The sequence below is a fragment of the Lontra canadensis genome, unplaced genomic scaffold (assembly GCF_010015895.1).
Source record: "Lontra canadensis isolate GAN:19392208 unplaced genomic scaffold, GSC_riverotter_1.0 scaffold11, whole genome shotgun sequence".
Taxonomy (NCBI): domain Eukaryota; kingdom Metazoa; phylum Chordata; class Mammalia; order Carnivora; family Mustelidae; genus Lontra; species Lontra canadensis.
Window position 1 is genome coordinate 16,680,165 of NW_022631005.1, and position 19,810 is coordinate 16,699,974.

Consider the following 19,810-nt stretch of genomic DNA (forward strand, 5'->3'; position numbering starts at 1 on the left):
CAGAGATAGATTAGCTAGCTCTTCTATATGAGTAAGCCTTGTCAAAGTTTCAAAAGCCACTCTGGCTCTGTACTTGGAAAACTACCTACAGTGCTTCTTAATGTGCATGTGAATCCGCGGTTTAAATACAGATTCTGTTCAGTAGATTTCAGGTGGGGCAGAAGATACTGTATTTCCTAATAAACTCCCAGATGGTGTTGTTGCTGCTGCTGGTCCATGGACCTAAGTATTCCCATCTAGTAGGATTCTGAAAGAATGAAACTGGGGGCAAAGTCTGCCGAACTCCTAAGCATCCTGACGTTTTCCCCAAACCACAGACGCAGTGAGTGTTTGGACTCTGCCAATAATTCTTCCACTACGTGTCAAGAAAACCTATCAATATCCCCGCAGAAAGTCCTGGATCTTTCCCCTTCTCTATTCTCATTGCCTAGTTTTAGCCTGCATTATGTGACTTGGCCCACTGTAACAGTTTCCTAATTTATCTTCTTATCTCTTATCTTTCACTCTTTTTTGGTGCTATTTTTCTCTTTGCCATTCTCCACATTTCCACCAAAGTGATCACTTTGCATATCAGATCTGTTAATATCTCCTGCCTTCTGAAAAGTCTGTTGCTAGGCTCCTATTACTTATAGGATAAAATCCAAATTCCCTAGCACTTCATGCATGACCCCCTGCCAATGTTCCCTGTTCATTTCCAACCTGATCTCCAGTTGTTGCTCTAATGTTTTGTGCACTCCAGCCTCACTAATCTACTGCTATTTTCTAACATGTTTTGATCTGTAGTTCTTTCTTTCCTGTCTAATATGTATACATTTTATTTATTCTCTGCAATTTCTTTCTTCTCATTCTGAAAAACAAACTCCCAGAGTTTCACAGCAGTGTTAAATTCCGGGTACCTTTTATTTCCCTTTATTGGCTGCCTTGTTTCCCGGCTCTCTTCCCCCCGGTCCCCTATCTCCTCCTACCTGTGTTTCCAGGGATCAATTTCCAAAAATATTACATACACTCACATCCTTGTCTCAGGAACTGCTTCTTTTTTTTTTTTTTAAAGATTTTATTTATTTTATTTGACAGAGATTACAAGTAGGCAGAGAGGCAGGCAGAGAGAGAGAGGAGGAAGCAGGCTCCCTGCTGAGCAGAGAGTCTGATGCGGGGCTAGATCCCAGGACCCTGGGATCATGACCTGAGCTGAAGGCAGAGGCTTTAACCCACTGAGCCACCCAGGTGCCCCTCAGGAACTGCTTCTTGAGGAACCAAAACTAAAACACCTATCAACAGGTCAGTGCCTCAGAGGATGCAGAGAGAGGGGAATCCTCTCACACTGGTGGTGGGAATTCTAGCTGGTGCAGCCACTCAGGAAAACAATATCAAGGTTCCTCAAAAAGTTGAAAGTAGAGCTACCCTATGACCCAGCAATTTCACTGCTAGGTATTTACTCCAAGGATAAGAATGTAGTGATCCGAAGGGACACATGCACCTGAATGTTCATAGCAGCAATGTCCACAATAGCCTAACTGTGGAAAAAGTCCAAATGTCCATCAACAGATGAACCAGATAAAGAAGATGTGGGATATATATACAATAGTATATTACTTTGCCATAAAAAAAAAAAATGGAATCCTGCCATTTGCAATGATGTGGATAGAACTAGAGGCTATTAGGCTAAGTGAAATATATCAATCAGAAAAAGATAATTATCATATGATTTCACTCAAAGGTGGAATATAAGCAGCAAAACAGGGGATCGTGGTGCAGGGAAAGAAAAATAAAATAAGATAAAAACAGAGAAGGAGGCAAACCATAAGAGACTCTTAACTATAGGGAACAAACTGAGAGTCGCTGGAGGGGAGAGCGGGTGTGGGGATTGGGTAACTGGGGGATGGACATTAAGAATGACAAAGGATGTAATGAGCACTGGGTATTATGTAAGACTGAGGAATCACTGAACTCACCTCTGAAACTAATAATACATTGTATGTTAATTAATTGGATTTAAATCTTAAAAAAGAAAAGAAATATAATTGCCAAGGGGCCTGGGCTGGTGAGGAAGGGGTCAGTGCCTCGCATGTCAAATTTTCCCTTTATTCCTTAGACATTAAATTTGCAATTGGTTTCTTCTGTTCATCTCATTCACTCAGTCATTTGTTCACTCATTCACTGAGACATTTAAAATATGGAACACCACTGTGTTTCAGACTCTGGTCTAAGTAATGGGGATGATGAGTCATGATCATATGGAGGCTTATACCCTCAGGCAATAGAAAGATCCTGGCTTCAGCAAAAGACTGAAACCTTGCTCAGATAGAACTGCCTCTCCTAGGTATCAAATTCCCTTAATTCAGATAGAGCCGACATGGTAGGCATCTAGGCATGCTTGCCAGTCTTTTGATGGTGTATGTTTTAGTGAGACCAGACTTACAGCATCTTCCAGTTTATTCCCTGTAAGTGACTCTATATGCAGGTGGTTTTGATAATCTTACTCTAGTAAAAATGCCACCTCTTTATCACCAGATGTGTTATGATGTTTGGCTTGATTCTAATATACACGTATACATGTATATATACACACACACATATATATGTATGTATACATATAATACTAAAAGTAAATGAAATCTTTAATTGCTTTTAAGTGATCCATAAATCTCTGTCAAAGTTCTACTATTACATCATTTTGCCATTTTATACAAGAATGGAAAAGGCAACTGACACTTGGTGAAGCTTAATCTCTAGAGAACGCCATAACATCAGGCTCACACATTCAGGAATGGCAAAACGGAATGTTTATTACTCATAACACTTAAGGAATCCCTTAAGGAATCCCTTAAGGAAACTAAAATAAAAGTATTATGATGCCATGAGTCAACAGAATGATGAAGATATTTAAAAATTAGGCCCTTGGTAAATTATGCATTTGTTTAATCTGAGTTTGCTGACTATTTAAATCAGTGGCAAAGCGCATTCTTGCTGTATTTCTAAAAGAGAAGAATTGAGGGATTTATAGTACACAAACAAAAGCCATGGTAATTTTGCTCAGAGTACACTCATTTGGAATCCAATATTTATATTATAATATAGATCAACAAAGTTTGGGATATATTCTAGATTTAGTATCTACATTATCATTAGGCCTAATATATTTATTAGATCATATATAAATCATATACCTATTTATATATTTATTTTATATTTATGTAAAAAGTCTCCATTGTATTTATCTGGAAAGTCCTTTTTGGGAAACTTAAGAAACTTGTCCAAGTCTTATACCTAGTATATCCCAGAGGTGAGAATTATACTTAAATTTTGGGACTCTTAGACCCAAATTTCTGATACAATAATCATACAACCTTTGGAAAAGGTTACATATAATATTTTTATAAGCTTCTGTTTTTAGTCAGATTTGTATAAATAAACTGACCTTAAAGAAAATTTTTCTCGAGTCTCCTAAAATTTTCAAAAAAACCCCAAAATTTTCCAAACTACTCTTTTTTATTACTCCTTTTTTCTGATACACTTAAGAGTTTCTCCTTTTTTCTTGCATCTAATAGGGCCTTGCAAATTCTGTCAGGGTCCATAGAAGAGCCTAAAGAGTAAGAATGAACCAGAGTTTTCTCTTAAATAAAGTAGGGGCTAGCATACATAAGAGAAAGATGTTGAGAAGACAGTGACTTTAAGCAAAGGGATTAGGATTTCTCCTTTCCCCTCCTGCAAGGTCTTAGTCATTTTTATCCTCACCACAGAATAAAGCACTTATTTGTAGATGATTTTGTTAGGCACAGTACATGTGACCTGCAGAAAACATATCATTGCTTTGAGATTTTAAAGTTCTAAGAGAAAACTGAAAGAGACACATAAATAGTGACCTTAAAATGTCAAACCATTACAAGTAGTCAGGACAAGGAAAGGTTTATTATTGTTCATAAATAAGTTTCAGAATTTTAATCATGATTTTTAGCACACAACAAGTAGTTTGTTCATGTTGGTCATGTGAATATCCCCATTCATTTACCAACTAACTTAACACTATACATTTTTGAACAATCTCAAATATCATCAAGCCACTCCGCTACTAGCAGATACAAAGGTAAAGAAGACAGAATCCTTTCTAGAGTCTGGTGGTATAGTGGGTAGACAAACAGACATTTGACATTGGCTTATTGTAACACACTTTGGTAATTACAATGATAGTGATATGGACTGAACATTATAAGAAAACCAAGGAAGATCACCTAACTCATCACAGAAATCTTGGAAAGTTTTCAAGAGAACGCATGGCCTGTGCTGAGACTTAAAGAATGTTAATTTAGGAAAGGAAGGCCTTGACTTCAAGATAAGAGTCAGCATAGACCAGTGTATGTCAGGGATTGTAAGCACCATTTCTCTGGAATATAAATCATGTGTCAGGGGATAGTGGGAAAAAACTGAAGAAGGGGATGCAGGTCATGAAGAGGTTTCTATTGAGGAACTTTGACTTGAATCCTTTCAATGCAGTAATTTGATTAGAAATTGCTCTTAACCTTTGACTTCAATTTTGGAGGACATCATCTCTAATGGCAAAATCCTAGTCCTTACATTTTCTATTTGGCCATAGCATCTCCCATTTGGCCTCTACTTTTTTAGGTCAATTAATTTTGTATACAAAAAGGATATATTTATTTATATTAGGGAAATTGAGTAGCAAGAGTACGTGGCTTCAGGTTCTATTTAAATAATCAAGGAAAGATGAATTGTCAGACTGATTTACCTTTCCCCGAGTCACCCCTGAGACATTTATTGAAGGAAGCTAAGAGTCCTATTGTTACAGATCACACTTTATTTAATTTGGATAGACACAGATGGTATTTTTGGATACATCTCACACTTTGGGTGAAAGCAACACCTGATTTTCCTTGCATGTATGTGGATTTTATGATGAGTAGTAAGAAACAAACTTATTTTCCAAGAAAATTTCAGATTATATAATTTTTCCCCCTAACTATACCATTAGCTCTACTTGGGACATCAAAATAAATGCATTAAAAAGCAAATTACTTTCTTTTAGGATTTTGAAGAAAATTAACATTGCTCCTATACTCCAGAAACAAAAAGGAGTAGACCCAATAAATTCTGTATACAAAAAGAGGCGACCATATGTGTTCAAAGAATGTTTTTTTTTTTTTTCCCTGCACAGGGATTCATTATAAGAACCCCTTAAATATCATGTTTAGCTAAGATAGTTTAAACTTGGTATGACAGTAGTGAACAAATATTATATGTTAAAACTTTACAAGGAAGTGTTAATATATACCCATTCTAGAGTCATAGAATAAACGGAGAGAAACTTTCAAAGGAGATCAAAGAGCACTTTTTATATTGTTTACAATCACAGTAGTGTATTAATGCTAAGGAAATATTGCTCAAGAGTTAGACCAAAGAGCCCTTTTGATTTGGCCTATTATTGAAAGAAAGATGCCATCTGACCTAATGAAATCAGAAATTGATTAAATGCAGTTTATCTAAGGGGAAAAACGGTCATGGAGTTACTGCAAGGGTCAGGAAGAGATGGGGTGATCTAGTGCTTGAGTGCTGATAGGGTTAGATAGACTCTCAGAGTAGCTGATTTTACAAGATACATGACAACGGACACCCACAGTTCAGAGGGCAAGATCAACCCCTTAGATGGGAAAGAGGAGATTAATCAGAATATTCTTTGCTCAGCTTATAACTAGGTCCTCTTATCAAATGATTCATGGAGAACTGAATGTTTTGAAGAAACTGTAATCTATGGGTCCCAGGAAAGCTGGGAATGCTGCTAAGTACCTTTGGAACACATGTCAGAAAATTTCTGTAGTCACACAGTGCTCAGTGAGTCTCTGTAACCTTCATGAATAAAACCAGTTTGACAAAGTAATTTGGTTGCCTGATTGTCAAGTGTGTGTCTAATCTTTACTTTTTTTTTTTCCCCATAATGTTTAAATCCTCCTGTTTTAGCAACATAAATTTTCTTTTAAAATTTTTCATTTTTCTTTAGTTACAGAAATATTCTGAAATAAAGAACTCCCTTGACCCATGGAATACAATCAAGAAAAGAACTGACATTCACTGTTCCTTTGATATTGTCAGCCTTATGACTATAGGAAAACAAAATAATTTTTGTTTTCACACTTTTCTTCAATAGTTTATTTTTCTCACATACATACTAACTGAAACTGTGCCAGGATAGTAATATTGTTTTTAGGGGGAAAAAAACAAGAATCAGATGATTGACCATCTTACCCAAATCGAAAACCTTTGTCCCTTTGAAAACACAATAACCCATAGTACTCTACATAAATATTATGACTTTTTTGTTGTTCCCAGGTAGGAGATTTTTTGTTTCTTCAGGGTGAGATACAATTTATTTGTGCAATTTTAATGTTGTTTTCATTTTCTTGGCAGATGGCTTATTTATCTTATTATTTTCATGCATTGGCAAGATTAGGCTGTTTCATACAAAATTCTTACGAAGAATAAGAAACTTTAAAATATGTCTTTATATGGGTCTTCAGAACAGACATCACAATATGAGTTTTAAACAATTGCTAGTTACATATGCATCCAAGAAACTATATGACTTTTCCATTTTGGATAATAATAAACATCTTACAAATTTCTTTAATTACACTGCTATCAGAAAGGCCACAATAGTCACACACACACACACACACACACACACACACACACACACACTATATAGAGAGAGAAAGAGAGAGAGAAAGAGACTTTTGGAGAAAAATTAGAAAATAAAGTTATTAGTGTTTTTTTTAATTATCTAAGGAGGTCTTAATGTAATTCATAATCAGAAAATTTGATCTTTAGAAAATTTCAAGCCAAAATTAGAAAATATCTATATTCTCTTATCAAATTATAACCATGAGTAATATTTTGTGTGCACTCATTTTTAATTGTGAAACTTTTAATATATACAGAAAACAAGAGCATCATGATAACTCCTATAGATACCACCAAGATTCATCAAATATTAACAGTTAGGACAATACCAGACTTAATCTGTCATTACACACATTTTGTACAGAGAGCATCTGCTCTTGCCAAGAACTTACTTCCTTGCCTGTATTAAAAAATTTTCCTTCCCTTCATTCTCCCTTTTCCCCAGTACTTTATTCTGGCTTGGAGGCTCTGCATTCCCTCCTTGACACCACTGAGGATTTTCAGGGTCCAGGAGCCTCTTAGCCAAAGTCATTCTGTTCATTCTAATTGCTTTGGTGGGGTAGGTACAGGAGCAGGGGAGGAGGAAAAGGGAAACCAGATGGAAAGTAATGCTACTGGAAAGTTTTAGCTCTTAGGGCCAGAGGTGCAACAAACTCAGAACAAGCTGTTCCCTAAAAACAACATTCTAAGTGATTGCATAAGGTTCAAGTGTGCTTTTGTGGCTGGTACGTGGTTTCCTTACGAAAGTGTGCTGAGATCTAAGCAACCAGTTTACAATTGGATTTTGAGGACACAGTCTACTTATGTTGTGGATGACCAGTGTTATAATTATTTAGATTAGTACAAAAAATAACTGCCTCTCTATCAGACTTGTTTTCACTTGGCATGATCATGATTACTTCGCAGGCAAATTTTTAAACAAAGATATTATTAAGTGTTCACAGATATTTTCATTTTCTACATTGTATGAATATCTCACCCCATTTTTTTCATTCCCGTCTTTATCCCTGTAGCTCTGTACGTACACCCCCGCTACACACATCACTAAGGAGAGATGAAATTGGGAAATGAGACCTAAATACTATAAGGATTGCACCCAGAATACATTTGTTGTTTATGAAAAGTTCATTGGAAGACAGCTAGAAGAAAACTCATTTTCTTTCAGTTCTCTTACTGTTTGATCTTATTCTTTTTTATTTTATCCGTGGTCATTTGTCATTTGGGGGTGCTTATTTATAATGCTATAAGTATCAGTTTCATATACAAGTCACCAGAGGTCTCCATGCATGGGTTTCACATGATCAGCACCTGATCAGCGCACAGTATACCACTTCTGAAGCATAACCCAAATACAAAAATATTTTTTTAAAAATAGAAAGTGCAAATGAGTGAAGTCATGAATTTTAGTTGTGTACCTTCAGGTATACCCGTTAATTAAAAAGAATTAATACATGAATGGATGAATAAACTAGAGCTGTGCCTAAAGGAATAGTGAAATTGTGAGATGCTGAATTCTTTCCATCAACTGGAACTTCATGACCAGCTCTTCTGGGCATAAAAGAACCATGAGTATCTCTTGGCTCCCTTCTATTCTTTCCTGGTGTGCTGCTCCCAAGAATGCCCTGGCTGCCATTTTCACCTGGGGACTTGCCAGGAGAAAGACCAGCTGCTCTAATTTAGATTTTTGTAGCCATGACCCCCATACCCAATTCTGGTTCCTTCCCCTTATTCTCTCTATACTTGGGGAAAGGGTGTCAAGTATATGTGTCCTGCTCCATTCTTCCATTAGTCACGACCCTAGGCTCATGCCCTGTTTTGGTACCATCTGCTCGGGGACAGAGAGGATAATAATAAGAGCTCCTACTCATTGAGTGCCTGCTAGGAGCTAAGTATTTACATGTCTAATTTCAAATTCTCATGCTATCCTGCAAGGACATTATTAGACCCATTTTTACAGATCTACAAAGTAAAGCTCAGAAAAGTTAAGAAAACTCTCCAAGATTATTTGATACAGGATTTATATTTGGGCCTTTCCTCTTTGCCATCCGTGGAAGATACTTCCCTTTCCTTGGAAAAATATGCTAGCATTTTCTTTGATTGACTCTCCACTTTCCATTAACAACCCTCCCTGGAGAGCTGCTCTCCCACTCTCATCCCATGCTGGTGTCCTGAATTTCCCACAGTGATTTGGCCCTTACATTGAATTTTCTGGCTTCTTGTCTGTTAGACTCAGCTGATATCTTAAAATATCTGATTAGTCCTTAATAATGTTGGCAGATTAGAATCATATTTTAAAAAGGAAAGTATATTTAAGCACTTAACTTTCACAATTCACTCATTGAGAGTACATATTTTTTCCCATGTTACCCAGAGAAACTGGACAATGAAATGACCACCTGTTAACTGCTAATGATGTTCACATGCCTTTAAAAAAAGTAATTCTGGCTTTATCTGTCTACAATCTTGGCGACAAAACTTATGGGAACATCAAGGGCACAGGAAGCCAAAGGCAGCAAACTGACAATAAAGTTTGTGCTTAGACTACTAATAAGGAAGGAGATTCTGTGAATCTTTGATTCCACATAATTGTTTAATCTCAAGAGGGTAACATAAAACTGAATGCATGTTTTAAGAATCTAAGTTTGGGTGTTCGAATCTAGGACGGAGATCAGAGGGGGTTTCACACATTATACTTCCTCCTTGAAAAAATATTTTAAAAAGCACCAAATATAAAATATGCCAATCATTATTTCAAATGCATAGTCTAATTTGACATTGTGTGGGTGTGTCAATCATTATGACTTTCAAATGAAAAGCAACACATAAATAGTGAACAAACTTAATTTAAAGTAATAGAGGAATATTAACAGTATCTTACACTGCAAAAAAAATTACTAAGACTTAAAAAGGGCTTACAACTATAAATATCCATCAAAATATAGAAATGAAGTATTTTCTAAAATTAGGGCTAACATTAAAGACTAAATGACCTCTTTATTTTAATAGTGACACCAAACTCCAGAGACATTTGGTTTTAGTTCTTTTGCTAATATGTTTTGGGTCCCTATTTAAGTTCACTGATTTCTATGCATGTCATTTTTAATGTAGCATTTCCATCCAAGTCCAAAGTTGATATAAAGTTTACCTTTTCTTTGTTCACTTCACTGTAGTGTAATGATTAAAAGCATAGGCTCTAATCTCAAATCGCATGGGTTTGAAACTTGTCTCTGTAACTTGTCTTTGTACAAATGGCTTTAATCTCCATGCCTCAGTTTTCTCATCTATAAAATAGGTTTAGTAGTAGTACCTGATTCGTTGGGTTAGTGGGAGGATTGGGTAAGTCAATACAAATGAGAACCTAGAATAATTCCTGGTGAAAAGAAAGTGTTCAATGGTTGCTGGCTATCACTATTTTTAAACTGCAAAGGAAAAGGTGAATATGAGGTCGCTAGAAAATTAGCTACATTTTAAAATGAATAGATAAATCATATGCCCCTTCCCTTGTCTCTAGGCAGGCTTGAATTTAAGCCCCAAATACAAAAATAATTGTCTTTCCCAATCAAAAATAAATTCTAAAGAGGAGTAGCTGGTATTCTATCTGTAGGAACTTTTTTCCCCCTGTATCATTCTAAAACATTTCAAGTGACTATCCCTGAACACAGAATCCATTTGCTTCAATGTTTCTCAAACACTTACAAATCTTTATTTTCTCCTAAGCTTCAGTCTCTAGACACATGTCAAGGTATCCTCCAAACCTCGACTAATCATTGCCTCATATATCCCATCACATACACACGACAAAATGGTCATATAATTAACATTAACATATTCACTTACATAACATTAACATACTCACAATTCAATTCTAATTCTAAAATCTTACCTTAAATTTGATTCCATATTAAGTAAAGGGGAACGATGACCAGGAATTAAAGGGAAATATTCAAAAGAGGTAACTCCAAACTGTACCACCTTATGGAACAATCTTTTTAAATGGCACAGCTAACTCTCCGCAAATAACTTAATTTACAAAACACCATACAGGTTAAGACATTAACATGGATCATTTTAAACTCCAACCTAACACAACTGGCTAGCTAAATATGTTTCTAGCAGTTGTTGAAATTATGGTGTGAGTTTTTGAATAATGACTTCATTTTGAAAGGGTGCTTTTATTCAGAGTTGTCATGCTATTTCTAGATTTTTAATATCCCAATAATTTAGCTCTATAAGATACATTATATATAAATAGCTTCTCTCTTCCTTGTCATATGCATGTGAGAATGCATCTATGTTTATATATACATACGTATATATGTGTCTTCCCTAATGCACACAAACTTATACATATATACATACATAGACATTTATCACATGTACTCATCTATACGTGTAGATATTCTGTTAGAAGCCCTTCTCTACTTATAAAGTTCTCTTTAATTCAAAAAGCTAGAATGTAACTACACTGATCTTAGATCAGAGGGAGATGGCAGAAAAAAATAGGGATTCAGAAGGCTGAGGGTAGGCGATCCAGGAAAGGTACTATAAATTTTGAGACTTTGGGAAGTTAGTTTTCTTTGATTTCTTAGACTCCCACTTTGATTTCAGAGATACCTTTCAGAAGGCCGAAACCCCCCAAACCGACTGTGAGATGCGTGACATGTTTTCATAATCTCCTTTTGTTGAGGAGGAAGCAGGCTGGGCAAGGTTAAGAGTTATACTCAAGATCACTATATGGTGAGATTGGTGCTTCTTACTCCAAACTCACTTCTTTCAGGATATTACAACTTGATGTGACCCTGGAGAACATATCATTCATAATCCACATATCCAAATCTTTCTGGTAGTCTGAAAGTGTGGAAAGTTCCATAGCCTCTTGGTTTAAGTTGTGCCAAACTGTGGCAGTCACTCATACATCTTTAAATGTATGGAAATCAAATAGTCAGCATACCAAGGTTTGGAGACGCTTGACATTTCCCACGTTCAAAATCAATCACCAATCTGAACGCCATGGCTATTACTCAGAGATTCAGAGGTTTGCTGTAAGCAGAGACCATGACCTTTGAACAATTATTTTCTCAAAAGGCGTTACCAACAATGACGTGAGCAAAGCACCCAGACTGCCCTCCAGTGTATGAATCCATGGCCAGGAAATGGCTACGAATCTTCCATGAGTAGTATGAGTTTGGCTCAAATCTTAATTTCCATGCACTTATATTTCATAAGAATTGCATTTAGACAAAGTTAAAATCAGCAAGTAAAAAAAAAAAATACTTACTTAAAGATTTTCTGTGCTCTGGTTTCTGTTCTTTTATATCATTATCGTAGTGACTTAGTAATTCAGTACTGGAAGATCTCTGGATTTTGAATAATTCCAGGTTTCTTGATGAACCACTTGGATCCTTTGGCTGGAAATAACAAACAATTAGAATAATTTTACAGGGAAGAAAGGATTCACCAAATAGCTTAGTGATCTATTTTGATGTTAATTTTAAAAGGGAGACTGAACTAAGATAATTATTTTAGGACAGGTCCTCTATGCTAAGCTCAATATTCAAATTTAATAATAGCTCTATGTATATAAAACTTAATAAATGCTTTGCATTACCCCAAGCACTCCACTTGTATTAACTCAATTAATCATCACAGTAATCCTGTGAGGTAGATATCATCATTACCCCTGCTTTCCAGACAAGGAAACTGAAGCCAAAAGAGATAAGTAATTTGCCTAAGGCCACACAACTAGTAAGGATGGAACCAGGATTCAATCTCAGGCAGTTTGAGTCCAGAGTCCACTCTTAATGACAACAACAAACTCTGTGTGTGGGTGGGTAGATATGGGGGTAAGCACTCAAGCAGGCCTGGATAAGGGGACTACACGGTTGAAGGAGAAAAGTCAATTTGTTATTTTTTAAAGTTTTAGTCCCAAAATGTTATAAAGGAAGACTGCAATTAAATAGAAATAAAATCACACAGAAAATACAGTATTTTCATATTGCATACCTTATTAAAAGCTCCTGAGAATAGTTATTTTTTCCTCAAGATTTTGCAAATATTAATAATCCAAAAATTAAATGTTTGGTCTAGAATCAGTATATAATGGTAGTTTTAAATAATTTGATTCTTTAAAAATATACTTCGAATGTATGGATTTTGGATAATTTCTTGAAGTTTTAGATTCATAATTTTCACAGGAAGAACAATCTAACTTCACTGGAAGAACAGTGAAAATCAGTATAAAGGATTATTATTTACTGGTATTATAACAGTAAGTATGGGCTCAAATACTCTGATATTTATTTTCGAGAATGTGTATTACAGACAACATAAACTGAAAACGTGAAAATTCAGTAGTCATTAAGTGCTTGTGTGCTTTTTACAGCTTCTTGTAAATGAATGTCCATGTTATTTCAGGGGGCGGAAATGAATGTACTGTGTTTTTCATTTGAAAGAGAGAAATCAAATGACATTTAGCTCTAGGAATCACATCTGTTGAAACGGGTTTTTAGTGGACTTTATTTAAACTTAAAATAACAATATCTCCCGATCTATAGGATCTATTTAAATATGTGTGTTATATGCCTAAGCAACACAATTTAAGTGACAACATTTTAATTAATAAAGGTAACAGCCAAAACAAATACATACCAATCTGTCAATTGCATTTTTGATAGCGTGGAACCAATCCAATATGATGAAGTCAATATCTGACTGCAGAAGGAACTCATTTCCTGATACTGTTGTGATCTGAAAAAAAATCGACAGGTAAGCAAACCATGTAAAATATAAGTCTTACATTAAACAAAGGAGATATATATATACATATATGTCATATAAGCATATGATATATACATATATATGTGTATATGTGTGTGTGTATGTGTATATATATGTGTGTGTGTGTGTGTGTGTGTGTATATATATATATATATATATATATATATATATAGTTTAAAAAACAAGACTTCAATACAACAAAATATTTTCTTATATTCCGGTAATTGTCTTTCTGGGAACTGGAAGACCAGGATCATTTTGAACTGCTCTCTACAAACTGTTTTTTCATGTCATAACAAATACATTATTGTTTTAATAATAGAACGATTAACTCAGAGTAGGACTCAAGCTGAATTGCTCCAACTCAAGGAGAAGCGAGTCAGGAAGTTCAGAACGATGCAGACAGTACCCACTTAAGTCAGAACCTCAGAAAAATGCACCCGGGTGTGTCAGAATTCATTCTGCACTTTCGGCTCTTTCCTGTTTGTCTTTTTCAAATCTAATAGTATCTCTATATTTGATTTCCTTTTATGGAGGGCTGTAAAACAGATTATTTACCAAAGAGACTAATGCAGACTTTTCCAAAAAGGTCATTCAAATGAATAACATTTGGCTATTTCTACTTTCCTATCATAAAGACCTATAGGAAAGTAATAAAGGACTAATTTCCCCACAAACGGAGCGTATTAGAATAAAACTTTATTTACATATTTGAACCTCTCACAGAGAGTATTTATCAAGTGAACATCCCCGTTCCAGACTCTGAGAGCTATTAGGTAGTTGGCAATATTTAACATGTAACTATACGTTTTTCATCACGGTGAATCTTTTCCTTTCCAGAATTGTGAGAGAAGAATGTGACCCTATAGAAACAGAGCGGTGCTCTTGATTTCACACAGAAAAGGCTCCTTAGAGACGAATTTGATTAGAGTGGGTGTGGACACGCTTTCCGTATTAGGCCATCCATCTGAACTGTGAAGATTCTCCCTTTGTATTGACTTTTTGTTTCAACAGGAAGATGAACATTGCCTGACTACTGTCACACATCAAGCAAGGCTTCAAAGGTTTAGATGACTGCCATTTCAAAATACTCAGTCAGGGGCTAGTCACCTCTTCTGAGCCTTCCTTGCTCTAAATCGGAGGTGAACACTGAAATGTGCCCACAGTTTCAGAAAATCACAAATCACTCTTCAGGATGTCTCTATAATTCTATCATTAAAGCGAGGATTATTACCCAAAATAGCTCAGTCTGAAGGGTTCAGTGATTCTTACGGCAACATCTAATGACAATGATCCTGGAGCTTTAAGGAAATTTTCTATTATATCCATACTTATATATTCACTCTTCATTTATTTTGAGAAAAAATGATTCAGAGGTACAACATCACTCCGTCCCATGACGCAACCATTGTTGAGTGAGATGTGTTCTCACATCTTACAACTGTAAGAAGAGGAACTAAGTATATGCAATTCTGAAAAGTGAAAGATTAGAAACTAAGAGGAATTTAATTATCCACATTAGAATTTGACAGACTACCGGGACCAATCGCTTGCTCTTTTTTTTTTTTTTAAGTAAAATTGCATGTAAGATTTGGGATGGCTCAAAATAGCCTCCAAATAGTCCTCTGTCTTATTTATCTATTAAAAGACAGTTAAGCTGATGTTTGCTTAATTATCTGAACACCCTAGCAATGTTCTTTACTTACATAAAGTTCCAAATATTTACTTTATAAAGTGTTGCCACAGAAATAGTAATCTAGAAATATAAGGTCACTTGTAACTAACCCAAGAAAACCGGTAATGTCCCTGACCTCTACCTTCCTCCTATTCTAAATTTAAATATTTTGATTATGAATGTATTATATAACATCACAATTTGATAACATACACAAAGAAACACAAATTAGCCCAAACACAATGTACAATCTATTTTTTTGCCATTATAAATAAACCATTATTAAAATTATAAAAAGAAACATTTCAAAGTACAAGCAACAAACATAATTAGATTTACTATATGCTAAGGGTTTAGGAAAGAGCTCACAGTTCAGTTTTCAATCTAGTAAATTCAAACAGTGATAAAATGTAAGTACTTCAGCCATACGTTCGCATTTTTGGTGCATGCTATGCAAGGAAAGGGAATCTTTTACAGCCAACACAACCAAAAACAAAACACATTTTAAAAGTTTCTTTATCCAGATATATTACTGCATTAATTGTACATAATCGGTGATCTATGAATTCATTTGAGGATGCTGGATCAGGGAACTGTATGAATGCAATTCATTCAAAATATACTATCAGAAAGATACAGTTCACAGTCTCTCCTCTGTCTTCCCACTAATCTTTCCAGTTACTAGGCAGTCTGGAGAAGTCTGCTACTGCTCTCTACAGTTTAAATGCATCCACTTCTTAATTACAGTCAGTAATTGACTTTGTTCTGCTGTATCCCAGACGTTCACAGGAAAGCAGTTTCAAAGTCTTTGACTGCTCAAGTCCATTTAATTCAGGTTTCCATCCACATTTTACATTACCTCCTTAAGGTTTTCTGATAAATGGTTTGCTGAATCATATTTGCAGTTTGAACAATCAAATTTTCAACACTCTTGGGGGAAAAAGACATCAGTAAAGACTGTTCGCTTTGACTAAACCTTTTGATTGAACAATTCCTGATGACAATCTAAAGTGATGTAAAACTAATAACAGGCATAAAAGATCTGATATTAAGCCATGCTAATGTATTCTTGCAATATCATGTTTTGCATAAGTGAGAAAAACTGGCTGGCGCGAGGTGGATGAAGAAGGAACTTAGAGAAAGTACAACGGGTTTAGGCAAGAGTGGCTGGTCTCCCATTTTGCTTTGAAGTCTACTTTAGACCAACATCTCTTGAAATCCATCCTTGCCACCAACTCCTATTTTGAAGGGATATATCCTGGCACCAAAGCAGTCTTAGTGAAATGTGCCAGTGTTGTCAATAATAGATATCTTTAATTACCTGTCTGGGGAAATTTTCCTCAAACTTTTCATACTCAATCAGGATGTGTCTGAATTCTTGCTGGTGTCACGTGGATGTCTAGGAAATCATATGAATGTACCCACTGAGCAGGATGAAGAATATTGGTATTATTTCAACAATAGTTTTCCTCTAGGCTAGGAACCTAGGTCTGTGTCCTTGTTGTGGTTCTTCTGAAGATGGAAGCAGGTTATCTCCCAGCTCCAAACTCCACCAATAAGTGGTGAGGAGAGAAGAAATGTGTTGTTCAGGCTTTAATTAACACATGGAATATTGTTAGGCTAATTTAGACAACTTCGAAGAGTTTTCATGAGTAATGTCTATGTTTATTTAAGTATTGCCCTTTTCAGTATCGTCAATTAAGCATCGCCCTTGTCTATATACAATCTGGCATTTAGTCTTTTCATGGTCAATTTTAATTTAAATGAAAAATAATATGTAGAATGGCATTAAACTATTAAAAATTTCTGTAATTTAGTTTACCAGAATAGAAACAAAAACTTTATAGAATTTCACATTTTTTTCCTAATTATAAGAATAATTGTATCTCTTATGAAGAATTTGGAAAACATAAAGATAGCAAAAAAGTAGATTAAAACTATTCATGACTCCACAGAGTAAACACTATGGACATTTTAATTTAATTATCGCCAATCTTTTATAAATAAAAAACAAATGTATATGACAATGATCCGTGCACAACTTTATGCTATGGATAGATACGTTATCAGTTAAACGTATTTGATGACTTAGTATTATTGCTATTTCCATTTTAGTTGACCTCAAATGCATGTTGAGACTATCAAAGGTGCAAGAAATAATGAATGATATGTGTTCCCCCCTTTGAGAGCAACACTTTTCCTATCACAGAATAATTTCTGCAAATAATTCTTTGTTCAGGAGACTGATCAGGGTGTCTTTGACCAAATATACCTCTAGTCATCAAGGATTGATTAAGCATCCATTAAGTGCGAAGCACGTTGTTAGAAATTAAGGATACACCCTCCCCAACCCTCAAGAGCTCACAATCTGTTTGCGTTGATAGGACATATGCATATGAAGATAAACAACAATAGAAAATGGCTTATACCAAGTCCCAATGTGAATGCCACAGACAATGCTCATGTCAAGATTTCAGAGGACGGAGTAATTACTGCAGACACATTTACGTCATGGAATTACACATAAACTGTTGGTCATGATATGTTATTCTTTAAAGGTTGATTGTATCAGAACTTTAGTATATTAAGGATATGAATACTACCACTTGGTATGCAAAGTGATATCAGCTTTAATGATCTCAAAGCACATAATAAACATTCTTCAAATGCAGCTTCCCTCCACTATCATAAAGTAATTTTGCAAATGAAGAAAATGAAGCAAATGAGGAAAATGAGAATGCCATTCTATCAAATTGGCATCGTTTTAAATGATAGAATTAAGAGATTACAAAGATCTCGATTTCTAGTTCACTAGTCCTCAGCAAACAATCTTGCAGTCAAGGACTCTATGCATATGGGAAAAGGACTATGGTGAGTTGGTCTCAGTTGTGAAATCTGGAATGGAATGCAGATCTTAGAAAAAAGTCATTTGTTTCTTTGCTGTTATGTTAAAGATAGCCCAGTTTTATCACCCAATAACCTTATTCAATTGTTTTCTTCTTCTCCCCCTCCTGAAAAATAACCACTATTCTACTATGAAAAAAATATATCTAAAACAGTATTGGGGCATCCAAAAAAATCCCTTCAAATCTTAGAAAGGACTAAAACAATCCTACGTTTGATCTAAATATCATTCATATTTTGCTTACGATTAATCTTTGATTATGAACCAAAGAAGAATTTATTCCATCTTAATGAAGCTGAAACTATATGTAGGAAATGTGTAATAAAATATGCCAAATATTCAAACACTCATAAAAAATGTTGAATGATATGGCTACAGTGATTCTACAAATAAATGGATTACCCATTTAGAAGGAATGGAATTTAATTACTATTGTATTTGGAGACACTTTGGACTTCATGATGAAGTCATTATATTTGAAGTAAATTAAGTAGCTATAACAATTTATGTCAAAATATACTAAATTCATTTGAAGTGAATATAAATTATTTTTGAAGTTAATTTTGGCTCTATCTTTATTGAATTCTAACAGCATAAAATATAGGTATATACTTTGGCTGCATAATAGTGAGAGCTCAAGAGCTAAAACTGAATAAATAATGCTTAAATAAAAACCCTCAGATTCACATTTTTTTCATCTTGCATCACACCCCACAAATATCCATTTGATATAGCTGATCAAATAAAGGTTGTCATGGTTATACTAATAGTTATATTACTTGGTCTCAAAGGTGTTTATGACCACCAAAGAAATTACATTATCAAGCTGCATGTCTATCTCAAATTACAGTCTGGTTTGAGTAACTCCCAACATTTTCCTTAACATGTTGAGCAAAGTTAACACAAAACTATGGGTAAAATATCAGTCAGAAGTAAAAGGTCTTCAATTTGTCTTTCCAAAAATGTTTCTTGTTAAAACATTTTGTGAGAAAGTATCTGCCTTGTGTTCCCAATGTTGCTAGATGTTAAGTAAATATATGCTGATTATAAGGGGGGAAAAGTTGCTTTGGCAACTCTCTTATTAAAATGCATTTGTAACCCCCATCTGTCATGAAAGTTTTGAAAAGTTTGTTTACTTTGGATAGCAGCCTTATCCAGGGTTACCCTAGCAAACAATGATAGCCGTCTTCAGAAGTTGTGTGAAGAACAAGCCACTAGGGATCCATTTTTGTTTTAATTGGCACACACAAACACTTTTCTGGTCTGTCAGGAAGATCAAGCTAATATGCATGGAGGGTGTTATATTCTTAGCTTTGGGGAGCAGTAAAGCTCCCTTTATTTAAGTAATTTAAATGATAGACTGCAAAAACTTTGCAAGTCAGAAAAATGTTTTATACTTTCCTAGGGAATATTTGTTTTAAGCAACGGAAAATGTTCTACATATCTAAAGATGTTGAACCTTATGTTATAATTACCCATTCTTTCTTCTGACTCCATGAAATATTCTTAAATCCACATGCTACTAAATCAGGCTAGCCACCAATGGATCCTGAATTTCCACAACTCCCCCTGTGTTAACAAATGTGTGTTCATTAGTTTCCAGATGTTTATTGGATATGTTTTCAATGTATTTGGGGTTGATTGATTTGCATGTACATTTATTGAAACCCTCAGTGGTGTCATCATATCAAAATAACCTGCCCACATAAGCAATTTCTTATTTAATGGAAAGTGAACAAATGTTGGGCTACACACACAACAGG

General features: G+C 35.0%; 1 protein-coding gene across 2 annotated transcripts in view; it reads right to left on the reverse strand.

Moving 5' to 3' along the window:
• Positions 1-19,810, reverse strand: part of ARHGAP15 (Rho GTPase activating protein 15) — a 597,249-nt gene that overhangs the window by 287,855 nt on the left and 289,584 nt on the right. For both annotated transcript variants that reach the window (XM_032856130.1, XM_032856131.1), the window contains exons 7-8: positions 13,339-13,437; positions 11,969-12,098 (exon numbers count right to left, since the gene is read on the reverse strand). In XM_032856130.1, the coding sequence (XP_032712021.1) occupies positions 11,969-12,098; positions 13,339-13,437 (229 nt within the window). The remainder of the gene's footprint in view (positions 1-11,968; positions 12,099-13,338; positions 13,438-19,810) is intronic.